This window comes from Gallinula chloropus (assembly GCF_964237585.1).
Source record: "Gallinula chloropus genome assembly, chromosome: 2".
Taxonomy (NCBI): Eukaryota; Metazoa; Chordata; class Aves; order Gruiformes; family Rallidae; genus Gallinula; species Gallinula chloropus.
The window spans coordinates 141,200,166-141,227,603 of record NC_140086.1 but is presented as its reverse complement, the minus strand read 5'-3'; the positions used below and the strand labels follow the sequence as shown (position 1 = coordinate 141,227,603).

General features: G+C 43.0%; 2 protein-coding genes across 2 annotated transcripts in view; both read left to right on the top strand.

The window, feature by feature from the left end:
* MINDY3 (MINDY lysine 48 deubiquitinase 3) overlaps positions 1–6,920 on the top strand; it is a gene marked incomplete at its 5' end in the record, with an annotated part of 47,147 nt that extends 40,227 nt beyond the window's left edge. Inside the window, 3 exon segments of the mRNA XM_084280537.1 lie at positions 1,093–1,180; positions 4,567–4,638; positions 5,837–6,920. Of these exon segments, the coding sequence (XP_084136663.1) occupies positions 1,093–1,180; positions 4,567–4,638; positions 5,837–5,986 (310 nt within the window). The 3' untranslated portion in view covers positions 5,987–6,920.
* Positions 6,921–13,609: 6,689 nt separating this feature from the next.
* The window catches only part of ITGA8 (integrin subunit alpha 8), a gene marked incomplete at both ends in the record, with an annotated part of 102,609 nt that continues 88,780 nt past the window's right edge, over positions 13,610–27,438 (top strand). The window contains 3 exons of the mRNA XM_084280496.1: positions 13,610–13,812; positions 14,096–14,220; positions 25,972–26,072. Of these exons, the coding sequence (XP_084136622.1) occupies positions 13,610–13,812; positions 14,096–14,220; positions 25,972–26,072 (429 nt within the window). The remainder of the gene's footprint in view (positions 13,813–14,095; positions 14,221–25,971; positions 26,073–27,438) is intronic.

Here is a 27,438-nt window from a genome sequence, read left to right as displayed (position 1 = left end):
AGTTTCATAGTAAATAGGGAATGATTGTTAATTGCTTCTCACAATGCAAAAATGAGGTGTCATCAGACTGAATTATCAGGTGATAGGTTCAAAACAGGAGATACTTATTCCCAGAATCCACAGTTAAGTTTTCATTTTGTGAGTGGAGTTGTTTAATTGCCAGGAGTGTATATGGGTTCAAAGCCAATTAGGCACATGCATGGAAAGAAAAAAATATATCTTTGTGTTTTAGATACTGCCTCTCACTGAAGATGTCTTTGAGCAGCAGACTGCTGGAAATGGGGAGGGTAAACTAAGGATATCACTGTATGTTTCCCTGTTGTACTCTCTCGTAAGCATCCACTGCCGACCAGTGTCAGAAACAGGATATTGGCCCAGATGCCCTGGTGGTTTGACCCAATGAGGGCATTCTTGTGTACGGTACAACTTGTAACTTAGGCAAGAGGATAGGTAGATGGAAATAAATGTTTAAGCTCTCTGATTCCTTTAGCAATATATTGCTTAAATAGAAAATATAAAGTTATAAGTGACGTTCACTTGTAATCACCTGAATTGATACTCATGTAGTAGGGCTTTCAGATTAGTAGTGTTAATATTTTCGTTATTGATTGGTTTTGGCTTTTTCTATTTCAAGGACATGATGTAAATGACAAGTGTATCTGTTAATTTTATTTCAGTGTACTTAGAAAATCTTGGAGGCTTTTCAAATCCCCACTTAAAAACAGGTTGTTTGGCAGTTACAGGGCTGTATTTAAAAAGTGACTGGTTTATGTATCGAGGTTTAAGAATGCTTACAAGACAGCAAAATGCCTCTTGGGCTGTAAACCTGGTTTTAGATTATACGGGCTTCAAATTATTTTACCAAATATGGTGATCCTTCAGAATTATCACTTATTTAATTTAAAGCAACAGATGACTCTTATTTAAAAATAACCATGTTTTGGCAACTTGCATGCCATTCTGGTGCAGTTGTCACTTAGGATTAAAAATAGAATAGTATTGCTGTGCTTGGCACCCAGTTCTGTGGTAGCACAGTCATGCAAGAATAAAAATGTCTTACTCATACTTTTATATTCAATGTTTTTGTTATAGTGTAAACCTCATGAAGACCAAATTAGACCCAGAAGGACTGGGCATCATTCTACTGGGTCCCTTTCTGCAGGAATTTTTCCCTGAGCAGGTAATCCATACAGCTTTACTGCTGCAGAGCATTGTCTATTCTGCTTGTCTTTGAGGTTCATTAAACACTTCCGCCGATGCCACGGAGCCATTCCTGGTGATGAGGAGTGCTGTCATTGGGCACAGTGACCAGCAGATAACTCCTTGTATGACACAGCAAACTGTAGACTTCCATTCTGCATATGGTGTCTGGGACTTTCTCAGCTTTAACACTGGAGTTGTAAACTTGAGTGTAGTGACAAGGTCTAAAATTAACTTCACAACATACATAATTACTTTGCATATGAAATTGAACTGGTTCCCTACTCAGAAAGTTCATCTGAGTTTGTTTTTTCCAAGAATAAATGTGCATACTGGTTTTGTCATTACAGATGTCTGCTGCAATTGCTTGCAAGTGGGACAGGGTTACAATCACATCTAAATCTGTTTTTATCTATAATAACGCACAATTTCTGACAATTTTTTTAACAAAAAGTCATGATAAAGTTGCATTTAGCAAATGTCTAAGCCAGTATCTGCCAGGGTAATGGAAAATTATTTTCAAATTCTCGGTCTGTCCCATGTAGTGGTTAAGTGAGCACCGCCCCTGAGAAGCACGTGTTATCCCACCAGCACTGCCCTCAGGCTGCTCCTTCCTGACACCGGGAACATCTTTGTACAGATATGTGGTAAACCAGAGCAGGGAACTGGTCTGGAGGAGAGCTTTCTGCAGGCTTTTGGAGCCTTGTTCCACAGCCACGCAGAGGCTTGAGTTGGAGAAAGACTGTTTCCCCAGTGACACGCTGCTACGGGTTGTGCAGCATTGCTTGGGTGTGGCATTCTGTACTGTGAAACAGACTGGTCATTCCAAAGACAGTGGAACTGCACTTCCCGTGGTGGTGGGGACTGGATACGTCATTACGAGATGACATTGCATATTTGCCAACTGTTTCTTCTTCCTTTCATTTGCGTATCCAGAAGTTGGACGTACCTTATAATCAAATGTAGTTTAATCTTATTTCATACAATTACATTACTTGCAAACTTGGAAGACTCAACTGCTTAATTTTAGGCCCCAGATGCTTAGAAAGAAGTTCAGAAAGGCAGAGGACATCCTCCAGAATTGCCTGTGCCTAAACTGCCCAGTACTACGGGCTGTCAGTAGCTGGAGGGGGGCATACAGCCATTGTGTGGCTCCACTGCCTCTGTTCCCGAAGGGCATCGCTGACTGAAGAGGGGCACGTGGAGCAGGGACATGGCGGAATCATGGGCACATCCGCGCCTTAGTCACCTAGAGAGCTGACAGAACTGTCAGGTGGGAGCCCCCAGGTCAGGGTGGGCACATTGAGTACAAATTCCCTGCTGCACGTGATTCCCCACCACTCGGTCTGGCATGTGCTTGGAACCTTTGCTACCTCCAGTACCAAACATAGGAAGTGTTACTGCCCTGAGGGTACAGTCTCAACAACCAGCACATTCTGGACTGGGGTTCATTTGGTATCAGGGCAGGGATATGTTGTCCAATCTGCCTGTGCTCTGCAAATCAGAGAACAGGAGCCCTTCCCTGTGCTGACACCTTGTTCAGAATTCTTTCTGAACGTCAAATTCCGCACAAATGAAGATGAATATTTGTCTTTAAAATATTGTGTGAATAAGATGCAAGTGATGGTTGGAATTGTTGATGTTACCCTTTGTGGTGGGTTGATCCCAGCTGGAGCCCAGGTGCCCCTAAAAGCTGCTCTATCACTCCCCTCAGCTGGACAAGGGAAGAGAAAACATAACCAAAGGCTTGTGGGTTGAGATAAGGACAGAGGGAGATCATTCAGCAATTACTGTCCCAGGCAAAACAGACTCAGAAAAAATTAATCTAATTTGTTGCAAATCAAAACAGAGTAATGAGAAAATAACACCAAGCCTTAAAACACTTCCCCCCACCCCTCCCTTCTTTCCAGGCTCAGCTTCACTCCCAGTTTCTCTCCCTCCTCCCCCGCCCAGCAGCACAGGGGGACAGGGAACAGGGGTTGCAGTCAGTTCATCATGAGGCCCCTCTCATGGAAGACAGTCCTCCATGAACTTCTCCACTGTGAGTCCTTCCCACAGGCTGCAGTTTTTCATGACTTGCCCCATTGTGGGTCCCCTCCAAGGGAACACCCTTTATGCACTACTTCAGCACGTATCTAGTGCTCAGGAGATCCTTCTTTGCTGACAATATGTAAAACCCCATTCTTACTGTCCTAGGAAGTACTAAACTCCACCTCAAAAGCAGGAAGAGATCTCAGCTTTCCTTTTCAGGGCTGTTGCCTTAGAAGAGAAATGCTCAAACGTCAGCCAGAGAGAGCAAGCCTGACTGTAGAGCTTAGGGCAGTCACCTGGAGAGGGTGATTCCTGCATTCCCCAGTATCCTTTCTGGGGGGAAACAATTGCTGCATAAAATTCATAACATCCATAGGACAGGAATAGGAAAGCAGCACTTCTTTTTCTTCCGGGTGATCATACCTTCCTCAGGGAAAAGAGCAAGTGTCCTCTTTCCTTCCCAGCAAAGTCAGATTTTATTTATCCTTCTGGAGCAACTTCTGTATGTAGAGTTAGCACGTACCTTCCTTTTCACCAGCCTCCCTCCACTGAGCAGCCTGGGTTGCTGTGAGACCCATACAGAGATAAGGGGTTTGGAACATTTGAGAAGAGAAAAATGAATGAGGGCTTTTCGTAATCTGATGGATGTGCTGTAACCTGAGCAGATTTCTTCTCATTCCAGCCTTTGTCTCCACATACTTAAACAAAGGAATAAGATTTTGTTTGGAGCCTGGTGCATAAAAGAGATGTTATTACACCTGATTGGGGTTTCCCAATGCAGTGAAATGCAAAGCTCTCCAGTCCTTTTGGGACTAAAGCATCAGAACACCTGGAATGGTGAAGGCTGACCCCAACAGTACATCTGCTGCTGGGCCCCAGCTGAGCAGGTCACCTCGAAGCCTGTGTCTGGGTACAGTGCTGTTCAGCTCCTAAATGGGGGTTGGAGGCTGGGTCTGGTCCTTAGGGAATATATAACCTCACAGCATCCAGTCATGAATCCATACTAATGTGGCTACTACCTAAGGTGTCTGACATCAGAAAATTAGGACAGTTTCTGCTTGGTCAGTGCTGAAGCTGTAACTGAGAGTGTCTGGATGAGAAAAATCATAGCTTGCTCTTGGGGCATTGCTCACCAATTTACTGACACCTTTTATTTCTGATGAGAATGGTGAAATGAAGAAAATCCCTGAAGATGATGTCATCTGAAAGAAATTGTGCTTTTTTATGTTTTTCGTGAGTCTTCCTGGTTTAAATGCGTCTGGTTAGTTGAAAAAGAAGAGGCTGTCAAGGCACAATGCATGTGTCACAGGAAATTAACTGTCTTCTTTCTACTAGGACTCCAGGGTTTCAGAGTCCTTCACTGTTTACCACTACAATGGACTCAAGCAATCCAACTATAACGAAAAGGTAAGCTTTAAGAAACATAACAATTAGTATGAAACACTGACTGTAGTTACAGGCAAAATACTTGAAACAGACTTTTCCCAAAACTAGTCTTTCAGTAATTTCCTTCCAAGATGATGTATTTGGAATTGGAAACGGGTTTGTGCACTTGATGTAGTTCAGCAAGCGTAGCGTGTGGCTTGGCCAGACCGCGTCTCTTGAGCTGGGCATTTCTCACGCTCGTCCATGTGAAGCAGGATCTGAGCTGTAAAGGACAATGGAGACGTAACACAGGCAAACTGCAGCTTCTCTAAGTAACCCTACGTGTAAAAGGAGATGTTTGGATCCTTGCTGAAGTATTATAGTAGTTCAGACTTGCAGCAAAATTCAGTAGGTTTTGGAACCACAAAAAACTGGGGGGACAAAGCAGACCTGGTTTATTTTCAACATTCTCAGAAGGGGGTATGCATGGCACACTATGAGTGCTGCTGAGTTAGCCCCTGAGTTGGCGTTTAGGTTAGAGGAGGATAAAGCATCACTAGACAGAGGGAGCAAAAGTGGCTTCAAGTAGGAAGACTCTTTGAGAAGATAGATACAGTCCATCTCTGGAATAGCTCGGAGTTAAGCTTTAAAATTACCCCTGGGAAGTCTCCTGCAGTTTCATGCCCCAAAAAGTAAGCAAAAGCATTCAAAGGTGCATTTATATTTACTATTTGACATATTTATTTATACACACAGACACATAATCAGGAAAATTTAAACAATTTTTTGTTTTTAGGGGAAGCATTTTAAATACTGTTTTATGGATAAAACTGATTTGCCACAGAAATTACTTCCATAAAGTCAAGTCAAAGGAACACTTATAACAGTATCAAACTTGGCAGCTGCAGCGGCAGTAGAAGGTCGACTGTCACAGGGCTTTTGCATTGCATTTCCCGGAGGTTTTTTCCCCCAGTTCTGCCCTTTACTGTCCATTGAAGTAAGCAGTCAAATGAATGTGGCCTGATTAGGATTTTCAGGCGTTTGAATCTAAGAGATGAGGAGTTTTTTGATTTCGTGCCTCATTTCAGTTTAAAAAAAAAGGTGTAAAACTCCACGGATTTGTTTTTTGTATTTAAAAAAAGTATCGTAACAAGTCCTCTTCTGACCCAGTGAAAATAATAATCTCATCTTGGAGCTTTTAAACAAAGACAGGGTGACCTAATTGGATTTATTTTGACAGGTCATGTATGTAGAAGGCACAGCAGTTGTTATGGGCTTTGAAGAACCGATGCTGCAGACAGACGACACTCCTGTAAAACGCTGCTTGCAAACCAAATGGCCATACATAGAGTTGCTCTGGACCACAGACCGATCTCCTTCCTTAAACTGACCCGTTGGGCCTAAGTGACACGCTGCTGTCGGGTGCTGGAATGGGGATGTGAGGGTTGGCATTTGCTTGGGAAGCGGTGTACTTGGGCTGTGTGGAGTCATACACTGGTATCATTGAATTGTAAATAATGATTACAGACACTTTTTCAGTGTTAATTGGAATATTTAATTTTTTAATCAGATTGATTTCTATTATAATAGTTTGTCTTTTTTGGCCACTGTAGTACTGTTAATGTGAGTTATCCTAAAAAGCAAACCAAACCCCAAAACCTACTTATAGAATCTTAACATTATTTTGCCATCTCATGAAGATTTGAAAACCATCTGGTATTGCAGAATCTGCATATTAGATGTCAGATCTTCCAAACACAAAACATACTCAGCTTCCTCGGAATCATATAGGCATGTTTTATTATTTAAATGATATTGGCTTACATTACAGTACCATAATGTGTGGACTAGACTGGCCTTTGCACTGGATATGTTTTAATGATTTTAAATTTTCTGCAATTTTTCCTAAAATCTAATTTTACCTAAAGAGCTTGCACAATGTGACATAAATATGATACATTTTTAGGAATATTAATAAGTCTAATTCAATAATACTCTTTCTTGGCAGTTGTATATTACTGTGGCTTAGTTATCAGGCATGTTTAAAGTGAACAGAAAATCTGAGAAAAAATAGATGTATTAATATTTATTTGAATTTGTATAAAAGAAATGTAAAAACAGCAGACAGAATTTCTTGTTCTCTAATCTTTAAACTATTCAAACTTACAATATTGCCAAATAAATACCTCTTCTCAATTTGTCCAAACAGCAGTGTAAGCCAGCGTTATTGTATGTGTTAACTGCATGAGAACATCTGTTATTACATTATTATATTCCTTTATTTATTATCAACTTGTTAGCCCTAAAATAAATTTTTTTCCTTGAATCATGATGTATCGTTTTAAGTTTGGTTGTAATCGAACGGGGTTGGACCCCATGATCTCTGGAGGTCCCTTCCAACCCCTACGATTCTGTGATTCTGTGAAGTTGTTTGCTGCCTCCCTAAGATGACGAAGAGGAAACGTGGGATTAGAAACGTCAGGTTTTGAGTTGCACACATCCCAGGGAACAGCCAACAACAGAAGATAATTTACTGCGTCTTAACTGCAGTTGCAGAGGCTGTGCTATTGCCAGCAGGGCTGAATTTCACAGTCAGGAACGTTTATTTTTAAAAATTTCATTTTCATGTGTACATAACAATATGCCCCTAGGACAGTCATAGTGCAGGAAAACACACTGGTTGGAAACGAGCTATGTAGTGTAGGGGAGAAGACCCTGTTGGAGAATTTGCCCTGTCAAGCACGTAGTAGTGGAAGAGAACACCTTCTGTGAGACACTTGTGGGTATGTCCACTGCAGGACTGTGCAGTGCATGTTAGATTTAGACCTGGAGATGGGTGAACAGTACGGTTCAGGGGGAGTGGTGGGTTAGCCTTGGCTGACTGCCAGGTGCTCAACCAGCCACTCTCACTACTACTCCTCAGCAAGATGGGGGAGAAAATAGATAAAAAGCTCCTTATCTCCTCATCAAGGTAAGGACAGGGAGACTACTCACCAATCATCATGGGAAAAACAGACTATAAACTCATTTAATTCATCAGCAATTAAAAATAAAGATAATGAGAAACAAAACCAAAACTAAAACCACCTTCTCCCCCACACCCCTTCTTCCCAAACTCAACTTCAATGCCAGCTCCTCTACCTCCTTGCCACCAAGTGGGGCAGGGAGACAGGGAGTGGGAGTTGGGGTTGGATCATCATGTGTCTCTCCTGCTCCTTCCTCTGCACACTGCTACTCCAGTGCCTGGAGTCCCTCCCACAGGACAGTCCTCCACCCACTTCTCCAATGTGAGTCCTTCCCACAGACTGCAGTTCACTAACTGCCCCAGTGTGAGTCCCTTCCAAGGGTGCAGCCCTTAAGGACCAGACTGCTCCAGTGTGGGTTTCCCATGGGGTAGCAAGTCCTGCCAGGAACCTGCTCCAACACTGGCTTCCCACGGGACCACAGCCTCCTTTGGGCATCCACCTATTCTGGCTTGGTGTCCTCCATGGGCTGCAGGGGCCTGTCTGACTATGGTCTTCTCCACAGGCTGCAGGGGAATCTCTGCTCCAGCACCTGGAGCACCTCCTGCCCCTCCTGCACTGACCTGAGTGTCTGCAGAGTTGTTCCTCTCACATATCCTCACTACCCTCTCTCAAGGTATCTCACAGCACTTTTTACCCTTAACCATGTTACCACAGTGACACTACCAGTGTTGCTGACAGGCTCGGCTTTGGCTGGTGGCAGGTTCATCTTGGAGCTGGCTGGAACTGGCTCTGCACAGCATGGGGGCAGCTTTTGGTGACAGGTCACAGGGGCCACTGCTGCAGCCCCCCACTCCCAGGACTACCAAACCAGCTTGCTCAGGACTTGTTTACAAACCTAACTTCTGCAATTACCGTGAGGGTTCCTTATTGCAGCACTGACAGCAGTGAATCTTCCCTTTGCTTGAGACTTCTGGTCCTGAAAAATTCGTTCCCTTGCAGATGTCAGTAACTTTTAGAAGTTCCTTAATTCATCCTATCTGACTGGCTTTCCTTAGAACACCAGTATTCTGCCTCACTCTGTGGCCTGATGCTAGAACACTTGTGCAGCAGCAGGATTGCTACTGGAAAGTATATAGATAATTAATCATGAGAATGTTTTAATCTGGATTGCCTGGCAAGCCTGAAACTATTTTTCCTAAAATACTCAGAGGTGATAGGTATTTGGTCTATCTGTTTCTGCACATTTAAGATAAATATCTGGGCAGGCTTGCACTGATGTCTTGGAAGGTGAAAATTCCCCTTTACTGTTCTTTCCTCTGGGTCCTGGTGCCTGCCTTGGCTTGCTGTATTTGAAGGCCTAAGGCCAACACATGTATTGTCACTTTGTTAAAGCCGGTATAAATCCAAATGTAAATATCCCTGTTATAATCCACGTGAAGACCCCTCTAAAACAGTGAATCACTTACGTGCTTGCAGAGCACTTGGGGTTTTTGAGTACTTCTGTTGAAGTTCTTGGTTTTATCTTTCAGACATTTTTATTCTCTCTTCCTTAGGAGGGTGAGTTTAGCACAAAAGAGCCCAAGATAGGCCTGGATGGTGCAGGCAAGTGACATGGGAATAAAATCCGCTTGGGTGCTGAAATAGCTATGCCTGCACCACAACTCATGAGCTGGAACAAGAACCTCTCCGAGCACAATGCATACCATGCTGTATCTGATGTCCAGCTAGGTGACTGTCTGCAGCCAGCCTGTGAACAGTCACTCTGGGTGCTCGTGACTGCAAGCAAAGCTGCTGAGCACAGAGCATCAAGCGTGCTCTGGAGAGCACCTTCCAACTCCAGGGTGGGTTTGCTGAGTATTGTGTTGTGAGCCTGCCCTCCGTGACAGCTGGGGAGGTGCAGAGTAAACACCAGGTGCACTCTCAGCCTCCCCTGCACATCCTGGCTCTTCCATCCTTTGGGGTCTCACACACTAAACAGCCAGCCTCAGCCTATGCTTTCACAAATGCAGTAGATAGATAGGCTCATTAGACTCTGGTTTATACTGATTTCATATGATTAAACTAGTTAATACTTATAAATAATGAAAAAGGAAAAAAAAAGTACTTCCTTGAGCTGTCTTGAGAAGAAGTGGTTTTTTCCCAGGCTTCATGCTCGGATTCCTGGAAGATTCAGTCTGCTCACTCTCAAGTTTGCTTTAATGCTTTTCATGTATGAACTACTTCTGCTAAGACTTCTACCTTGGACAGTGTTAACAGAAGTAAGGTGCAAAACTAAATGCTGAGCATCCTTTGTTGGCATGACATTCTAAACTCAGATCCCACAAATTATGCTCTTCGTAGAGCATGGTCACATCCTCATTTTACACTTTTGCTTTGGGGCAGGATAATACAAAGTGCTGTCTGTGTACTGCTCCAACTGCAGTTCAGGCTTCCTGCCTACAGAAAGAAAACTAGGAAACAACTAAAAGGGAAGGAACTAGGAAAAAACTGGAAGAAATGGACACTTAAGCTTCTGTACTGCCATGTTTTGAAAACATTTAACAGTAAAATTGTCATTTATTTTGACAAGATTGATGTTAAAACCCCATATGATTCTTTGAAATACTTACCCTTCCTCTGCTAGCAGGTACATTTCAAAGTAATGGCATAAATAAAGCTCTCTATGAAATACTAATATTTAAGTTTTCCTTTTGACTGATCTTTTTAAGATTGGAAATACCATAATGACACATTAACCTCACCAAAACATACAATATAAGCTGTAGAAATCCACACCATGAGTCTTGCATTTTTCAGTGTACAGTAGCTGGTCCCACATCTGACCTTTCAGTTATTCACAGAATCACAAGGTTGGAAAAGACCTTTGAGATCATCAAGTCCAACCGTTCCCGTCCTATGCTAAACCACATCTCTAAGTACCTCATCTACCCCTTTTTTAAATACATCCAGGGAAGGTGACTCAACCCCTCTCCCTGGGCAGCCTGGTCCAGGCCCTCACAACTCCTTCAATGAAAATTTTTTCCTAACATCTAATCTGAACCTGATTTTTTTTTTCTCACCACCCTCTTCTTTAGGTTTGATATTGACTTTTGGACTCTTGGCTGACTGTTCTGAGAAGAGCTCTCCATCCTGGCTCCCGGTCAGCCTCTAGAGCCCAGTAAGACACTTTAGTTCAATGTCGAAGGAGTTAATGTGTCAGGCCACGGGTATACTAAAGACCAAGCTTCAGTCTATCAACAGCTGGGCAGCTGTGTACCTCTTGAACAGTGCAGGTCACAACGACCAGTCCAAGCATTTCTAAAGTCTGAGGAAACCAAGATCTGGAATAAGCTTCCACTGACCAAAACAGGTTATTTAGGGACACACTGCAATTCCATTGAAAAACAAAAAGACTCTCTTTGAATTGATTTGGAATATCCTACACTATTGCCTAATTTCTTTAGATTAAAAAAAAAGAAAAGGGGAGGGGGATTGCTGTATGTTAACACTTAGGATCTTGAGATTTCCTGCTTTTCATTCTGCCTTGCTCTCCATACAGGTTTCAGCACTGATAGCCATTGGAAGCACTTTTTTTCTTTTAAAAATTTAGTTCAAAACCATTAGGTTAGATGGCATACCTTTCCAACTGCAAGACAGGCACAAAGGAGGCACTTGAGAAGTGTCAATGGTCTTGCTATGCACCTTCTGCTTTTCATTTATTTGAACACTCACCACACTCCAACTCTACTAATTACTGACTTTTAACTGTGTTTTGGATATCCATCTGTACAAGATGGATACAGCACCAGAAATGTGCTGCCTTCTTGCTCCCTGGTGCCACAGGTCAGGTGTGCCATCTGAGCAGTTCTCTAAGCGCCAGGAACTTGTGACACTCAGCACTGGAACTGACTGTTGTGCTAAATAAGAGCAAGGCATTATCATTATTATTCAGCACAAGGCAACACAACTCTCAAATGCCTTCAGTCACCCTAAAACCATATGACTTGTAAGAGTGAGCATTAACCCTACAAGTCATTGAGGTACTTCTGAATTTATTACTGGAGCTTAGATCTCTATGAGATACTTGTTTGGTGTAAAATAACAAAACAATGTCAACGGTGATGTTTCAATTTAGCAGCACCAGTAAAGCCAGCACACATGTAAGGCAAGCAGAATTAAAGAACAGTAAACGCCTGTAGGTACAGCTAAGGGTCACACAGTTAGTGCTGGAAGTAAACGTGCTGTTCTATTTTTGGGAATAGGAATGTTAGTCTTATCTGAATAATCTTGCCATAAAGCACTTAAAATAAAACAAACACAAAAATAAAGAAACTTGAATCTCAGAACAAAACAAACTACTCAGATGCCTTCATAGGTATGCTCTACTGTAGCTTGTTTATAAATGGGTTCTCTGTTCTTCCAGTCTTTCTCTGATATAGCTTTGGAGACATCTCTTATAAATGCTGAAAAACAATCCTTTTTTCCTACCAACAGAGTTGATTAAATACAAAATAAAATGTTTCTGCTATTCTTCCTACCTTTGTGTAGGCAGAAGCAATACAAATAAGAACACTGTTCCCTCAAGATATGGGTGTGATGCCCCATGTAGCTTTGTAGGGGAAGCCAGCATTTTAGGTAGAGTAAGTTTTAAAGTATTTAGCAGAACAGCTATTGCAAGGTTTGTGGGGTCAGAGGAATTCAAAATGGGTTATACGGCCTCAGGATCGTGCATTACTTTTATGAAGAAACTACAAGAGGAGCTTTCTAAAAGCTCCATTCAGCGCCGCGTGCAGTGAAGTGTGTTACTTCTGTGGGAGAAGAGGCACGACACCTGCTCCCCCGAGGAGCTGTGGTAAAGGCCTCTAGCAAGGCTTCCCTCCACCTGAGAGGCGCCCCGTTTAGCATACGTAGCCAGGCAAGGCCTAACAGAGCAACTTACATAGGAATGCATTTCCTAATGTGTTCTGAATGGTGTGGCAGGGTTTACATCTTTCCGGTGGTTAGAAGGGTTTCCTGGTTGCTGGCGGGTTGTTTTAATACTGGCCATGCTGGCAGGCACGTAACACTCTGATGAAGGTCTATTTCCCACACCCTCCCTGCACTTTAGGTTCCTAAAAGGGATTTCCAAGCACCAGACGCTTCAGCTTAAATTCCTGAAAACGCTGGAAGTTGAGGGACATTCAAGCAGAAACCACCAGCCTCAGCTCCGCCATTTTCCTTCAAGAACACGAGGGTCTGAACACAGCCGGTGGGTAACTGCTGGGCAGAGCCAAGGGGGTGTCCTACTTCGCATCTGTTTCTCCCGGCTTCACCTGTGGAATTTCTTAGTAAGACAGACTGGTTTCCCCAGGCTCAGGCCTGGTTCGTGCTGTAAACCACCGGCGCACCCTGCTCCGCCGGGATGGAGAAACCTGGCCCGGGCCCCACCATCGCTCCCTGCACTGGGCAAAGAGCCTGGCTGCGGGTCCCCGAGGGCTGCCCCGCTGCCACAGCGCGCTAAGCACCGTCCTTCTCCCAGACAGCCCGGCGCCGTCGTGCGGACCTGGGGCGAGGCGCCGACACCTCCGTTGGCGACAGCGGGACCGCTTCTGCCCCAGCCAGGCTTCTCCCTCGGCGACCGAGGCGCGGGTGAGGCGGCCCCAGAGCGGCCCCCAGCGCCTCGCCCTCCCCGGCGGCAGCGCACGCACAGACCCGCGGCACAGGGATCCCTCGGGCTCACATGCTGCCCCGGACAAGAACTTCCCCGTCGGGACGCCGCGCTCCCGGCGGGGACGCACCGCGGCTCCGCGCCTCCCCGGGCACGACCGGCAGCCGCTCGGCGCCTCTCTGCGCTGCCTGCCGCGGGCGCCAGGCGTGGGCCGCCAGGGGGCGCCCGAGCGCGGCTCCCCCCGCGACGGGGGCGGCAGGGTGAGTGGGGCCGAGCCTCCCCCGCCAGCCCCCCTCCCCGGCGGCGGCGCTCGGCGGCAGGCAGACCGCCGCGGCACCGCACGGCCGCCGCACAGCTGCGCTCCGCACAGCTGCGCTCCGCTCCGCTCCGCCAGCGGGAGCCGGCCGCGGAGGGGGCGAGGATGCTGCGCCTCAGCCGCGGGCGCGGGGCCGGCCGTGCGCGACCCCGGCAGCGGCCGTGCCCGCTGCTCCTCCTGTCAGCGCTGCTTTGGGCACCGGGGCTGGTGGCCTTCAACCTGGACGAGGAGAAGATGACGGTGTACAGCGGGCCCCCGGGCAGCTACTTCGGGTACTCGGTGGACTTCTACATCCCTGACTCCAACACGTGAGTGCCGCCGCCGGGCGGGCTGGGCGGGTGGCGGGGTGGGGGGCGGCGGGGTCCGAGCTGTGCCCGAGCGAGCGCCGCCGGGGCGCCCCCTGCCCGGCCGGGGTTGGGGGCGACGACGGGCTTGGTTGGGAGAGGTTTTGGGGAAGGCGGTGGGCAAACGGCGGCGTCCCGCCCGCCGCCTCCGGGCCGCTCGTCGGGGGTGACAGCCCCCGGCCCGCTGCGCCGGGGCCGCCGCCCGTCGGTCCTGATCGCCCCGGTGACTTCCCGGTGTGTTCCGCAGAGTCAGTGTCCTGGTGGGAGCTCCCAAGGCCAACACCACGCAGCCAGACATAGTGGAAGGAGGAGCGGTGTACTACTGCGCCTGGCCCGCCACCCAGTGCAGGCAGATACCCTTTGATAACACCAGTAAGTAACTCGCCGCGTCCCGCAGCGCAGCGGCTGCTGCGCGGTGCGCAGGTCTCCCGTCGGCACAAGCTCCCCCCGCGCTGGCTCTGGTTGGGACACTCTGCTGAGTGCCTGCAGTTCGCTGAAGAGGTCTCCCTCCCGGGGGTCTGCGTGCAGTGCGCTTGCAGGGAAGGGTAGGATGGTCCCCGGGGATGTAACAGGAGCGTGACCCCAGGCGCGGTTCGCTGCTCATCTTCAGCAGTTACCACCGCGCTTTTTTCTGTTGCTGTTCTTAAATGCTCACATGAAAGGGCTTTGCGGCGGTTCCTCATTCTGAAAATACCTTTTTTTCCTTTTTTTTGAGTGCCTAGAAGGCAAAACCCCAGAACCCACGTTTCCCACACCAAGGTGAATCATGGAAATCTCAGAACCGCCGGTGTTTTTACCGAGGGGTTTGTCGGTCTTTCTGATGGATAAAGGACCTCATGTCACATGCTGATTTAGTTTTTTTTTCAGAAAGAAAGAATATTATTTCAGAATATTGGAGGCTAGACGCAAACTGATTTAGGCACAATGTGGATAGATTGTATCCATTTCCAAACTCCCAAGACAGATGTTTCTTATTTAATTAGAAGGAACACACGTTTTAAACAATTCAGGCTGTTTATGTTTTCTGTTGTCTCTTTATAGGTCCTGAAAATAATTTAAACCTAGTGTTTGCAGGGACATTAAAACTGATTCCTTTATTTAGGAAGATTTTGACAGTTTAATCATTAAGCAAAAGATACGATTCTGTAGGTTATAGTTAATCCTAAGATTTGTGGTTTATTTAAATATGAACACAATACAATTATTTTTTCTTTTTCTGAAGGCACAAATTAAATTAGGAGAACTTACTTATATGCAGCAAGCAGCCAGTGCAGTTCTTTACCCTTTCTAGCTCCAGCCACCCATCATGCTGGCTATTCTTCAAAACAGTGTAAGAGATGGCTCCTGTATGTGTATGTTGCTACTTGGGAAAGTAATGCTGTGTACAGCCTGTGGTTATTTATAAATCTGAATGTACAGGCATAGACAGAATGCATACAATATTTTTATTGTAATATGCTCAGGTGTACATCTTTAAAACAAACCAGTTTAGGAAGTATTCCTGTCTTTCCCTCTTATAATTAGATGATTCATGTTACAGAAGTGGAATAAACTATCTATACAAAGTAATTTTGTGTTTGAATAGAAAACTTAAAAAAACAAATGAAAATTCCACTGAACTTTAAAGGGGCTTTTAAAAAAATTAATGAAAACCTAGTGGTGAAACCTAGAAGGACATCTGGCTTTCCTGTGGGAAACTCCAGGAAAGTTGACTTAGAAACTCAGGACAACTCAGTACTGTTGGCAGAGATGTCCTTGTGCAGAAACTGTGTTTCAAATTAAGGCACAAACACAGGCTGATGAGTACAGCAATGCCTTTTGGACCTTGTCACACAACTATTCAGCTTGGAATCTCCACAGTGTACTTCATTCAGTCTACCTGAGGTAGTTGCTTGTACCCCTTGGGTAGATTGCTGACTTGTAGACAGCTGAAGTTAAGCCAGAGAGAGCCCACTGTATATAAATGCACTGTACTTGGAGGAGGGACTGCAGTATAGGCAGGTTTAACAGTCTTATCATCTGTCTAATTCTGGTACCAAGGCCAGGAAAGGTGTCCCTTCACACCATTCAGTGATGGCCAACTGCCCTTGTAGACAGGGACCACGGGAAGGTTTGCATAGCTTGTACCAACCCCAATGCTTTACTGACAGCAACATGAAGACCATCTCCAATCTGCTTCAGGTGTCTCCTTTTGCTGAAGTATGGATATATATTTCATGTTAGTTTTTACTCTTCAAAATACTTGCAGGAGTGAGTACTCCCCCAAACAGGGTAGTCCACATGAGCTCTATCCTATGTGGTACTATTTCAAATAGTCTGTTACACACTTTTGAAGTCTTTGGCCATCACATGCCTAGTGGGACCCAGATAGTCCTTAGTAAATACAAGGGGTGTTTCCAGTTCAAGTGTCTCGCACAGTCACCTGGTACTCACTATACCTTCTCCCTGTAACATATAGAAAAATAGCAGAAATAAAATAAAATATAAATGGTAATAGCAGAAATGCTGCTATTACCATTTATATATATATATTCTCACTTTTATATATATTCTAATAAAGAGAAAATGTCAGTCTGTGTTGTTAAAGATCACATGGAAGTAGGTGATGAGACTGGTAACTGACTCAGGATTTTTTTCTTCTTCCTCCCATTCCCTTAACTACAAGATTATCCTTTCTCCCAAAACAAAAACACCCAATAATTGTTAGAAGGCTGAAAATTAATCTCTAGCAGCTTTAATTTTAAAGATTAATGTTTCATGCCTCATAGGAGATTTTTAAATAGCCTTGGAAAGCTTTGAGAATATTTTCTGAAAGAAAACAGAACTACAGAGGCTGCTTCAGAGCTGGAAAATTTAATTTTGATGCATTTTTATCCAAAGATTCCCTTTTTAAGTACTTTTTTCTCCACTCTAACAAAATAATATCAGCTGTTTCAATTAGATTCTTTAAGCACAATAAAAGAAACTGCTGAATAACTGAAAGCATTTTTAATTAAATTCAGAAGTAAAAAATGAGTGGAAAGGGAGAGTGTAATGTAACACTTAAAAGGCAGTAGCCCAACAATCAGTATTTTTCAGCCACAAGGGTTCAATGGAGGACTTCTAAACTCTAAAGAATTTGTGAAAGAAAAGCAGTTTCACATACACTGTATCCCAAGGTGGAAAGGTGAAATTGCTGCAGGTCACAGAAACTAAAATTTCCACTGTGTGGTAAAAATTCAAGAGATCAAAAAATCTAAGTGGTTTAAAACCACTGGCTTAAATTACATCTGAGCATGGGGGTTTGACATCCTCCCTTACTGAGGACTGGGCACACAAAAGCAGCTCAGGTATGTTGCATTCAGTGCAAGTTGTGTTCTCCCATTGAGGAGGGAACATGCAGTGCTTTTGCTGCCACAAGTAAGCGCCTAAGTGGGCACCCAATTGGGAAGACTCATACATAACTGTAGAGATTATCTCCCTGTTTCCACAAGAACAGTAGACCTAAGTTCAAGAAGCATTCCTTCATTTGCAAATGCTTCGATGTTATTTGTATTAATGCTGTTAATGAAGACACTGAGGACATTGACTAGTGTTCTGTGATGGCTTCAGTCAAGATTCAGGACATTTTTTAGTGTCACGGTGTTACAGGTGTGGAGCTGCTTTGTACTCATTTCTGGTTAGTCTGTGTTTTACAGATATTGAGGTGTTTACTTAATGAATAGATGTTGGGAAAGGAAGGGGAAGGGGAAGGGGAAGGAGAAGGGGAGGGGAGGGGAGGGGAGGGGAGAGCGGGGCAGGGCAGGGAAGAGGAGGGGAGGGGAAGGGGAGGGAGGGGCAGGGAAGGGAAAGGAAGGGTAGAAAAGGGAAGGGGAAGAAAAAAGTATGTGTTAAAATTGTAAACGGTATATTGCCTTAGATAGAGGATGCACTTATTCAGAAAGTGATTTGAGGCAACCAAGTGATAGTCACCTCTGTGAAAAAACTTAGGCTTGTTTAGGTTAATATTATGATGGTAAGTGCTGAGATAGGATGGTCCTTGGTCCTGTAAAGGCTGTTTGTTGAAGAGTTTTATTTTTCTTTCCAAGAAGTATCAATTTTTAAAATAACTAGTTTTAAGTTGAAGACAATTATTCTATATACTGCATGCCAGAGAGTTCTGAAGGGAGAATACAAGTGCTGAGCCTCGTTGGACCTGACATCCTGTCACTGGTGTAAGATAGATGTGATGTTCCCCAGTGGATGGGAGATCTGACACTACTAAGGCTGCACCCAGAGTCACGGGCAAGGTGCAGCTAGCCTTCCTGTCATCACACAGTCTGTGACTCTCTGCACTAAACTCTATGATTTGTGTCATGTAAGCTTTAAACGACAAAAGAAAAATCCTTAGGGTTTGTGAAGCTCTCTTGCTCCTTTTTTTTTTCCTCAGAAACTAAGATCATGTGAGAGTAGACATAGCAATGATTACTAATGTATACCCAACAGAAACACTCAGTATTCACTCAATTCCCAGTAAAAGATGTGAAAACACCTTTAAAAAATGTGTTGTTACTTCTGAGTGCCGTGTTCTATCTGTCAAACCCAGACCGGGCTCCTTACTACTAGCTCCTTACTACTCAAAACCAAGACTACTACTGAAATCATCACTGTGGCATTGAGTATAGGTTAGGATGCCCAAACTGGTCTGAGTGCTATGAGCAGCTGCATAACTTTTGTTAATGTGGAAACGTGTCAGTTAAATGGCTTTGCTGAGAAGATGGCTTAATTAGAGCTAACAGAGGCGCAGGAGTATCTAAAGTCCATTCCTGAAAGTCGTACCTCCTAGCTGAAAATGCTCTACAGACAGTTCTCCCAGATTGTCACTAATTTCTCAGGTCACCTGTCTCTCTTCTTCATAGTAGCTAATCCAGAGATTTCCATAGCAATGAGATGATTTACATGCAAACTAACATCAGTAATTGGTCCTGTTGATAAAATATTGTTCACAAGAAGGGACAGGATCAGAGAAGGAAATGAGGAGGGAACTCTGACAAGCTGTAGGATTTGAGCTGACCCATCCATAAGCAAGTCATGTAACCGGACATTCCCATATGGGTTGGCCAGTGCTATGGCATCCAGCCAAGAAGGGGCTTTAGCAGGAACTCTCCATGTTTCCTGCTGTTGATCGAGCACTGACTCTGCAGTCCAGTGTTTGCTGTTCTTTAAATCCAGGGGCTGGGGCCAAGGCTCTGGGAAGAAGCTGAAAGCACTGCCCCTGAGAGCACAACTGGTGCTTTAAGCTGCACCATTGCAGCAGGAAGCTGAGATCAAGTATAATGGAAGGACTTTTGGTATCCCCTTACTCCGGGAGATACGGACTGACGGGCAGAGACTCTTCCCCCTTGTTTCCCTGCTCCTGTTGCATTGCAGTGTAAGGCTGTGATACTCTTTGAAACTCAATGAGAGGACAGGAGAACAAGCATTGGCATTATATTAAAGAGTTGTGATCTGTCTTCTCTTACTTACACAAAGCTACCTTCTCCTTTTCAGTTTTTCCATTATGAAATAAGGCTTACAATGACTTATTTCTGCTTTAGCATTGAGGTAGAATTACCAAGTTCTTGTTCAAACTGGGTGCTCTTCCCTTCGGCTGCCAGGAGGGGTAGCAGGAGAGCAATATGAAGAAAACTTTCTTCCCATTTGGTTAACCGGGGAACTTCTGAACCATTCAAAGCATCTTGCAGCCAGAAGCAAACTTAAATGCCCCCTGAAGTGCACTATTGCATTTGAAATCTGGTAAAAAGCAATAGTTCGGGTTTCAGAAAGTCGTTATGATGGTCATTTTTAATTGTAATACTTAACAGACGGCAACAAGTTCTTATGTTTTAAATTAACTCCTAAAGGTAGAATTTTAGATAGCACTTCTCCTAAGTTTCCAGAAGTCACTGGGGTGTTTTCTTTACCACTTTTAGTAAAATCAGTTACATTTTTCTAAACTAGCTGGAGAAAGCTTGAGCAGCCTCTGAAGACAAACAGGGCAGGGGGATGTAGATCAGTTCTGGCCAAGCGTGTAGTTGATAAAAAACATGAGCTAATCTAGCCAGAAGTTGAGCTGATTGTAACAGAACCCAGGTACTGCATAAGGAAAGGATGTATTGTGGGACTCAAGAGGTTTAGTTACAGGAAAAAATCATTAGCTGTAAAGATGGTAAGATTCCACGGAAAACTTAGAATCCTGTTGTAAAACAGAATTAGCATCTCAAGAGAAACTGCTGAGGGAGAACTTTGTTGTACTTTTAAATGTTGACACATTTCAGTCCACTGTGCCAGTAAGACCTTATCTGGAGCCTCATGGTTCACTTGCAGCATTCTGATTTATAATAGACCCTCTTGAGTTTCTTTTATAAGTCTCAGCCTTATCTAAAGAAGAGAAAAAATACCCTTAGCTATGTTAGTTCAAGCCCTGAGGTCTTAATTTGGTTTTGATCAGATTGTACTTAGGGGAAAAAATCCTATTGGGTTTGATGATTCTTTATTTCTTGATTCATGGAATGAAAGTCCAAATAAAGCTTCTTGATATGATTTATTAAATTAAAATAACTCATATGAATAGCATCTAAAGCACAATAAAAACCAGAAATTAAATAGATGTTTTCAGAATCAGATAAATCTAAAAATAGAAGCAACTCTTCTTGTTGTGCAAGGGTTTGGCATATCTTCACTGTCTCTAAGCATTCTGGAGTCCTTTGCCACCAGCATTAATGTTGAAAGCATTTTCTTGGCCTCATTCCTTGGATCATAGTATTTAGCATTGCATTTGTGTTCTGCCTTTCTCATGTGCATCTAATATCTACGACCCTGTGAACATTAGTGACTTATCATTACTTCCTAATGGCTGGTATCATCGGAATCTTTGATGGTAGTGATACACAAAAGATATCACCCTGCCATGGTGATAGGGTTGACAAGATCCCCTCTCATCTAGAGTATGGGACCATGTATGCCCGTACAAACCCTTCCCTCCCTTTCTGTAAGCTAGGACCCTGATGATGCAGCAGGGCTGATTTCAAAGTTAAATTAGGTTGCTCAAAGTGTTGTGTAGACAAGTTCTGAAACTATCCAAGGATAGAAATGACATAGCATCTCTGGGGAATATGTACCAGTGCTTAATCGCCCTCACTGTGAAAAGTATTTTCTTTATATCTAATCAGAAATTCCCCTGCTGCAACTTGTGTCCATTGCCTCTTTTCCTTTTGCTGCATACAGAATGACAGAATCACCTCAGATAAGATGTTGACTCTGTCTTCTCTCTACCTGTTGAGCACTGGATGAAGTGCAAATAGGTCCTTCTGTGCCAAACACCTGCAGGTCTTGTACTGGTGCCTCAAAACTGTACATAGCATTCCAGGTGTTGCCTCCATGTGGGGGAGATATTTACTTTCCTTGACCTCTATATATTTATATAAAGACAAATGTTTGTTGGTTTTATATGTTTGTATTACCATTTTATATAAATATGGATAAGTGGAGGTGATTATTCAACTCTACTCTGTGTATATATAGTGATGTATAAGTATATGAAATATATCTTTTTTATTATCTATATTTATTTTGATGGATGTGCATGGATACACACACAAACATATATATCCAAACAGATATGTGAAAGGGATTTGCCATCCTGGATGTAGCCTGAGTAGGTTCAGATTAGAGGGCAGTGTAACAGCCTGCTGCAGATGCCTGGTTAATGTCCACCTGTGTGCATCCAGTACCAGTACTTACAGACAAACACACATGAAGCAAGTAAGGATAACACTTTTCAAAGTTGCTGGAGAGTGAGAACTTGCCTGTAATAACTGCAGGTGTGTTACACAGCCAGATTTGTTGCTTTGCTTAGAAGCATTGTTTTCCTGTGTTCAGTTTGATTAAAATATTTTTATTTGCTTTTGTTAATTTCAGTATTTTCAAATTATAATTGATGCTGCAGTTTTTACTTCTAGTTTTCAAAAGCTGAATGAATCACAATAAGCCGTTATCAAGTACATAATTGCGTATACATCTGTTTCATGTGCAGATCCTGATTTCTGCAACAAAGAAGTATTTATGAGTAATGTTTGATTCATGCCTGTTAGTTTATAATGTGCTGACTCAGTGACTGAGAGGAGAACAGTCTCCATAGAACATGCCAAATTTGTTCAAAGGTGTGCAGATGATGGGTTTGCGTTAACCCTTGTACCAGGTTCAGGCTTTAATTCCTAAAGATTAGCCTCTGCACTGTTGTTCTTACATAGGTTTGCTTTTGATTGCTTGAGGTAAAATTTTTCTAGTTGGGCAGCTATTGCTTTGGCAATTTAAGGGGCGTATCTCCCTTTGGGTACCTCAAATCTAAGAGGCTGGGTGAAGGAACACTGATTTTGAGAATCATGTTTCATCAATATCTAGAGCTGCTTCGGAAGCTGAATTGTAGGGCAGTACCAATGTGTGGGAGTCTTGGCTCCTGCAGTAGAAAATGAGATGCTTTTGGGATGCTGAAATGTAGTTTAAGGATCACCTTACACCTAAATTTATATTTATACATATCTCTGCATGCTCCTGGTTGTCTGGCCCTTAGTCTGCAGCACAGTCTTAGGCAGTACAATTAAGAGTGTCTCCAGAGCTGACTTCCAAGCCAAATTTGCGAGTCGTTCAGACTGTTGACCATCTGGAACAGCTCCTAGGCTGGCTCTGAAGCAATCCAGCTGGTACTCAGGCACTCACTCTCCGGACAGCTCTTCAGACAGGCTCAGGCGTTGTGTGCCCAGCCCAGCTGCTGCCTTGCATTTTAGCTATCCTTGCACTAGTGTCACGTATTGCGGTACAGGATAGCCTGGACTCCTTCCTAAAAGGGGCCAGGCATTCTTATCCCGAAAAGATGACATTTGAATGCAACCTGAATTCAAGCCAAGTCTCACAGAAACATCGCTTAGCCTGCGGGCCTCAGATCCCCGTAAATAACACAGAGAGAGATAGTTCCCTGTCATGTAAGGGTGATGTCAGGATACAGACATGTTATTTTTTGAAACACTTAGATAACACAGTTTTGAGGAATGTACCCAAAACAGAAATAAAACTTTTTATTTTTTTTAAAATTGGTCTAGTCTAAGCTGGTCATCCATGGTTAGCTGCAGTTGGGAAAAAATAATTAGGTACTTGTAGGCCATGGTTCTTCTGACCTTCTCAGGTATTTGCTTTAGGAGAAGAACTGTGTCCTCAGGTCTAAGTGAATGACTAGCTCGGAAGTGAACATTTACAGTGGCTTCATTTCAAGCCTTGTTGTCTAATTGAATGCAATTGGGGCACAGTAATGGCAGTAAACATGTATTCAGACAAGTTAGCTTCATTTTGGAAAAGTTACAGGGGAAGCAATAGCTGGTTTACAGCAATCTGAAATACTGATTGGTTTTTATATATAAAAACTACACAGTGTTTTATGATACAAGTTCAGAAACTTGGAATATGACTCCATAGCTTCAGCAAGGATTCTGAACAATGGTGATCATACATTTCCATGAAAAGAGGTTTATATAGGGAAAAGAGCTATTTACCAATTTTATGTCAGTGATATTTTATTAATTATTTGTTAATGAAAATCCTTGCCTTATGATGAAGGATTCATACTGCACCATATGCTATTAAATAGGCTAGGGGCGTGTGCATACAGTTTTTGCAGATTTGCTGGTAAATTCAGCTGTGGTTTTATAAATCCTGCAAACAGTTGTCGTAGTTTTAAAACCTAACATCCAAGTTTTTATCTACTTTGCCAGTAGACAAGTATGCTGGTTTGATTGAAAATGTAAGCTCTTTTTAAGTTAGATTACTGGTCGTGAGTATCTGCAGAGCCAGGATTGGCTGCTTGCTGTAAGATGACCGTGGCTGATTTTCAAGCTTCAAAAGCTTTGTTTCTATCAAGACCTCATCTGTGGACATTGATCATGTTCAGATCTGTTGGAGCATTAAAAAGAGAAAAAAGAAACCTTTAAAGTTTGAAAGGTTCAGGCTTCGCTGGAGAATATAATCAGAAGTGGTGTTGCCAACAACTAGGTAGATGCTGGCAGTTCCTACAATGCAGTGTGTCAAAGTTGCTATCTCCCACACTCTTAAAGTTTAAGCCTAACTTAAATGAAATGTATTTTTAAAGTTAATATTTTTCTAGTGATTTTAAATTATACTTCCTGAATGTTTAAGATCTAAATATTCCTGAGATTTATATCTCTCATCTCTCAAAACACAGATTTCCGAACTAGCCCCTATAACTGGTGCAGCACAGAAACAAGTATTTGTATGAAGGAAGATGTTATCTCAGACACTTTAAAACTTTTACAGATTTGTTCTCATTCACCTTTCCTTCATGTTTTTTAGAAAAAAATACAGAGATAGAGGACCCTTGTTTTCCAAATACAATGCATTTTGCTTCCTAATTCAGTTTATACTTGTAACATTTATGAGGTTACCATCAGCTGAAGTAACTGGTAACCTAACACCCTAGAAAAGCATTCAGGTATCTCCTGTATTCGTGTCAGGCAAATCCCAGGAAGTGTTGGCTTTTTCAAGTGGTGGCTGCATTTTTTCCTCACTTTAAAAAAAAAGTATGTAAATCCATAGAATATAACCTGATATTACTTCTTTTCTTTTTTGTCTGTGTGTGCAGGGGTGAGGGGGTTGGTTAACATTCCAAGGTAGACAGTATATGGTTTTATTTTCACTTAGAGTGAATAAAAAGGATTGATTTTCATGAAATCTCTCCTGATAGGAACCAGAAACAAATATAAGGGAATGCAGATACAAGGGGGAAGGAGTAATGCCCTGCTTATGTATAAATGGAGAAGTTCATTAGGAATGACTGGTAAGGGAAGAGCATAGCTCATGAACATATGGGAAATCAGTTTACTTCAGAGAACTAAGGGTGAAAGGAAGGGATGTCTGCTTTTTATTAAAACCTGAAATGCATTATAATTGGCCTGAGTCTTTGCCCAGATGGCTTCTCTTATGCTGACATCTGCAAGAGTGTATATAAAGCAACATTAAGAAGCTCTCTCTTGTGACAGCGTGTACACATGTAATTCTGTTTAAAAAAACCCTCCTTTGCTATCTGTAGTGTTGGTCTTTGAATAAGCATGCTGAGAAATGTCATTTGTTTGACAAAAACTAATTATGGAACATGCTTTTTTACATGGAAACTTTCTGCCACATATGAGAAACTTTCACCTGCTTTTGTAGATACTTCTTAATTCTTCATTGTAAATTCTAGGTAAACTTTTTTTTTTTTGTCAAGGGGGATGTATTGGGTCTGGGTGAGATGGAGTTCATTTCCCCACAGCAGCCCTCACAGCGCTGTGCTGTGCACTGCTGGTGAGTGAGGTGTTGGTAACACACCAGGGTTTGGCTGCTCCTGAGCAGGGCTGGCACAGCATCACGGCTGTGTCCCCAACACCCCCCTCAACAGTAGGCTGGGGGTCGGTGAGGTCTCGGGAGGGCGCACAGCCAGGACAGCTGACCCCAGATGACCAAAGGGATGTTCCACACTGTATGGCATCTGATCTGCAATAAAAGCTGAGAGGAAAGAAGGGGGTGTTTGTTATTTACATTTGTCTTCCGGAACAACCAGTACAGGTACTGAAGCCCTGCTTCCTGGGAAGTGGCAGGACATCACTTGCTGATGGGAAGTAGAGAATAAAACTTTTGTTTTCCTTTTACTTCTATGCACAGCCTTTTGCTTTATTAAACTGACATTATCTTGACCCACAAGGTTTTTTCCCTCTTATTTTTCTCACCTCTTTGTCCTGCTGAGAAGGGGAGTGATAGAGCAGCTTGCTGGACACCTGCTGTCCAGTTAAGATCAACCCACCTCAGGAAAACACAGGGCTTCTTCCTCCAGCCCTTTGTATTTTTTTCTGAAGTTGAAGTGTGATTATTTTGAATTTTCTGATGTGAATTTAAGCTTTTTTTCCACTGACCAGTGAAGAGTTTAAGTGATGCTAGAATGTCAGTTTTCTGTCAAGCTGCTAGGATGGTGACAGTGGATGCAATGTAACATATCCATTAAGCTGTTCACTTGTGTCTGTAATTCACAGAGTAAAGCTTTTTTTTTAAAATAAGATGTCAACATACTGCTTCTTTCTTTGTCAGACAACAGGAAAATTAAAGTCAATGGCACCAGGGAGCCTATTGAGTTTAAGACAAATCAGTGGTTTGGGGCAACAGTCAAAGCTCATAAAGAAAAAGTTGTGGTAAGTCTTAGCATTTGGTATTCATTTTGGAGATAGTATGTATTTCTCTCAAATGTGTATCTTAAATAGCTCTCGATGTGTGGATTATGGAAACAACTCTATGATTATGCTTGAATTATAAAAACAGATAGTAATTCAGAGAATGAAAGGAGTCCATAAAAACTGGTCAAGTGAAGATGAACCGGCTGCCCTGTGAAAACAGCAGAATGCCATATTCTTACGGAAGTGAATGATGATTTATTTTAAACAGATAGTGGATGTATTTTAGAGATACACAGTAACTGGTAGCTGCATGGTAATATGATAGTAAACTGGATTAGGTCAACAGTTATGGTTATATTGAGTTCCTATTTCAATCTGTTTTTCTTGATGTCAAATGTACCTCAAATCACCCTCACAGGATGCTTACACCTCCTTGCTGCACTCTGGTTCTAGGCAGGGGCATGTTAAGAGTCCCTGTTCCTCAAACCATTGTCCCAGAAGTTCTCACTGTTATGGTAAATTCTGAGTAGCACAGTGGTTCATCTGGAACAGATTGCAGAACGAAAGCTTATACAGTAATGTGAATAATAGCCGTGCCTTGCCAGAGGTTTCTGGTTGGAAAAGTAAGGCAAGCTAGGACATGAGTGAAGGATTTCTTTGTATCTTACACAGGCAAGGTTTAGGGAGAGGTAGTGTCTTCTCCCTACTTCCCCAGCCACTTCAAATGTTTTAGGGCACAAGAACCCCTAATGAATGACTTGCATACCTGACAGCTTATCTTTTTGTTTTTCCAATTATCTAAATTACTTTCAAAAAAGTTAATGTCTCTCTCTACACAACTTGTATATCTTTTATCCTTACAGTGTCATGTTTGTAACACTGCTACAATAACACAGAAGATTAAATAATAATTCACTTGCCAAAACTTACTTAGCAAAAACCTGCTCACTCAGAGACTGCTGAATGTATTATCACTGTACCATCTCTCCAAAGATTTGAAACAGGGGTTTATAAGAAGACAATCTGATGATTGTGATAGACAATGTGACACAACTCTCTGACAAATCTCCTTCTGCTGAGTAGAATCATAGCAGTTCTGCAACACTCATTGTCTTAAGACATATCAGGGCAAAAAGTAGGAATGTCTGTGATCTACATCTTAAACTATGGGATCAAATGCTGTGCAATGAGCAGTAATAGGGCAACCATTAGTTGTGAAGCAGGCTAAGAAGGTATTTGTAACATATGCTTAAATGTGAGTTGCAGTCCTGACAGAGTTCATCTGCTAATGGCTGTAAGTGAAAAATTGACGATGCTTTTCAGGTTATAATGAAAAGAAGCAGTGTTCCTGGCAGGTTATAAGAAGCAGTGGTCCTGCATTTTC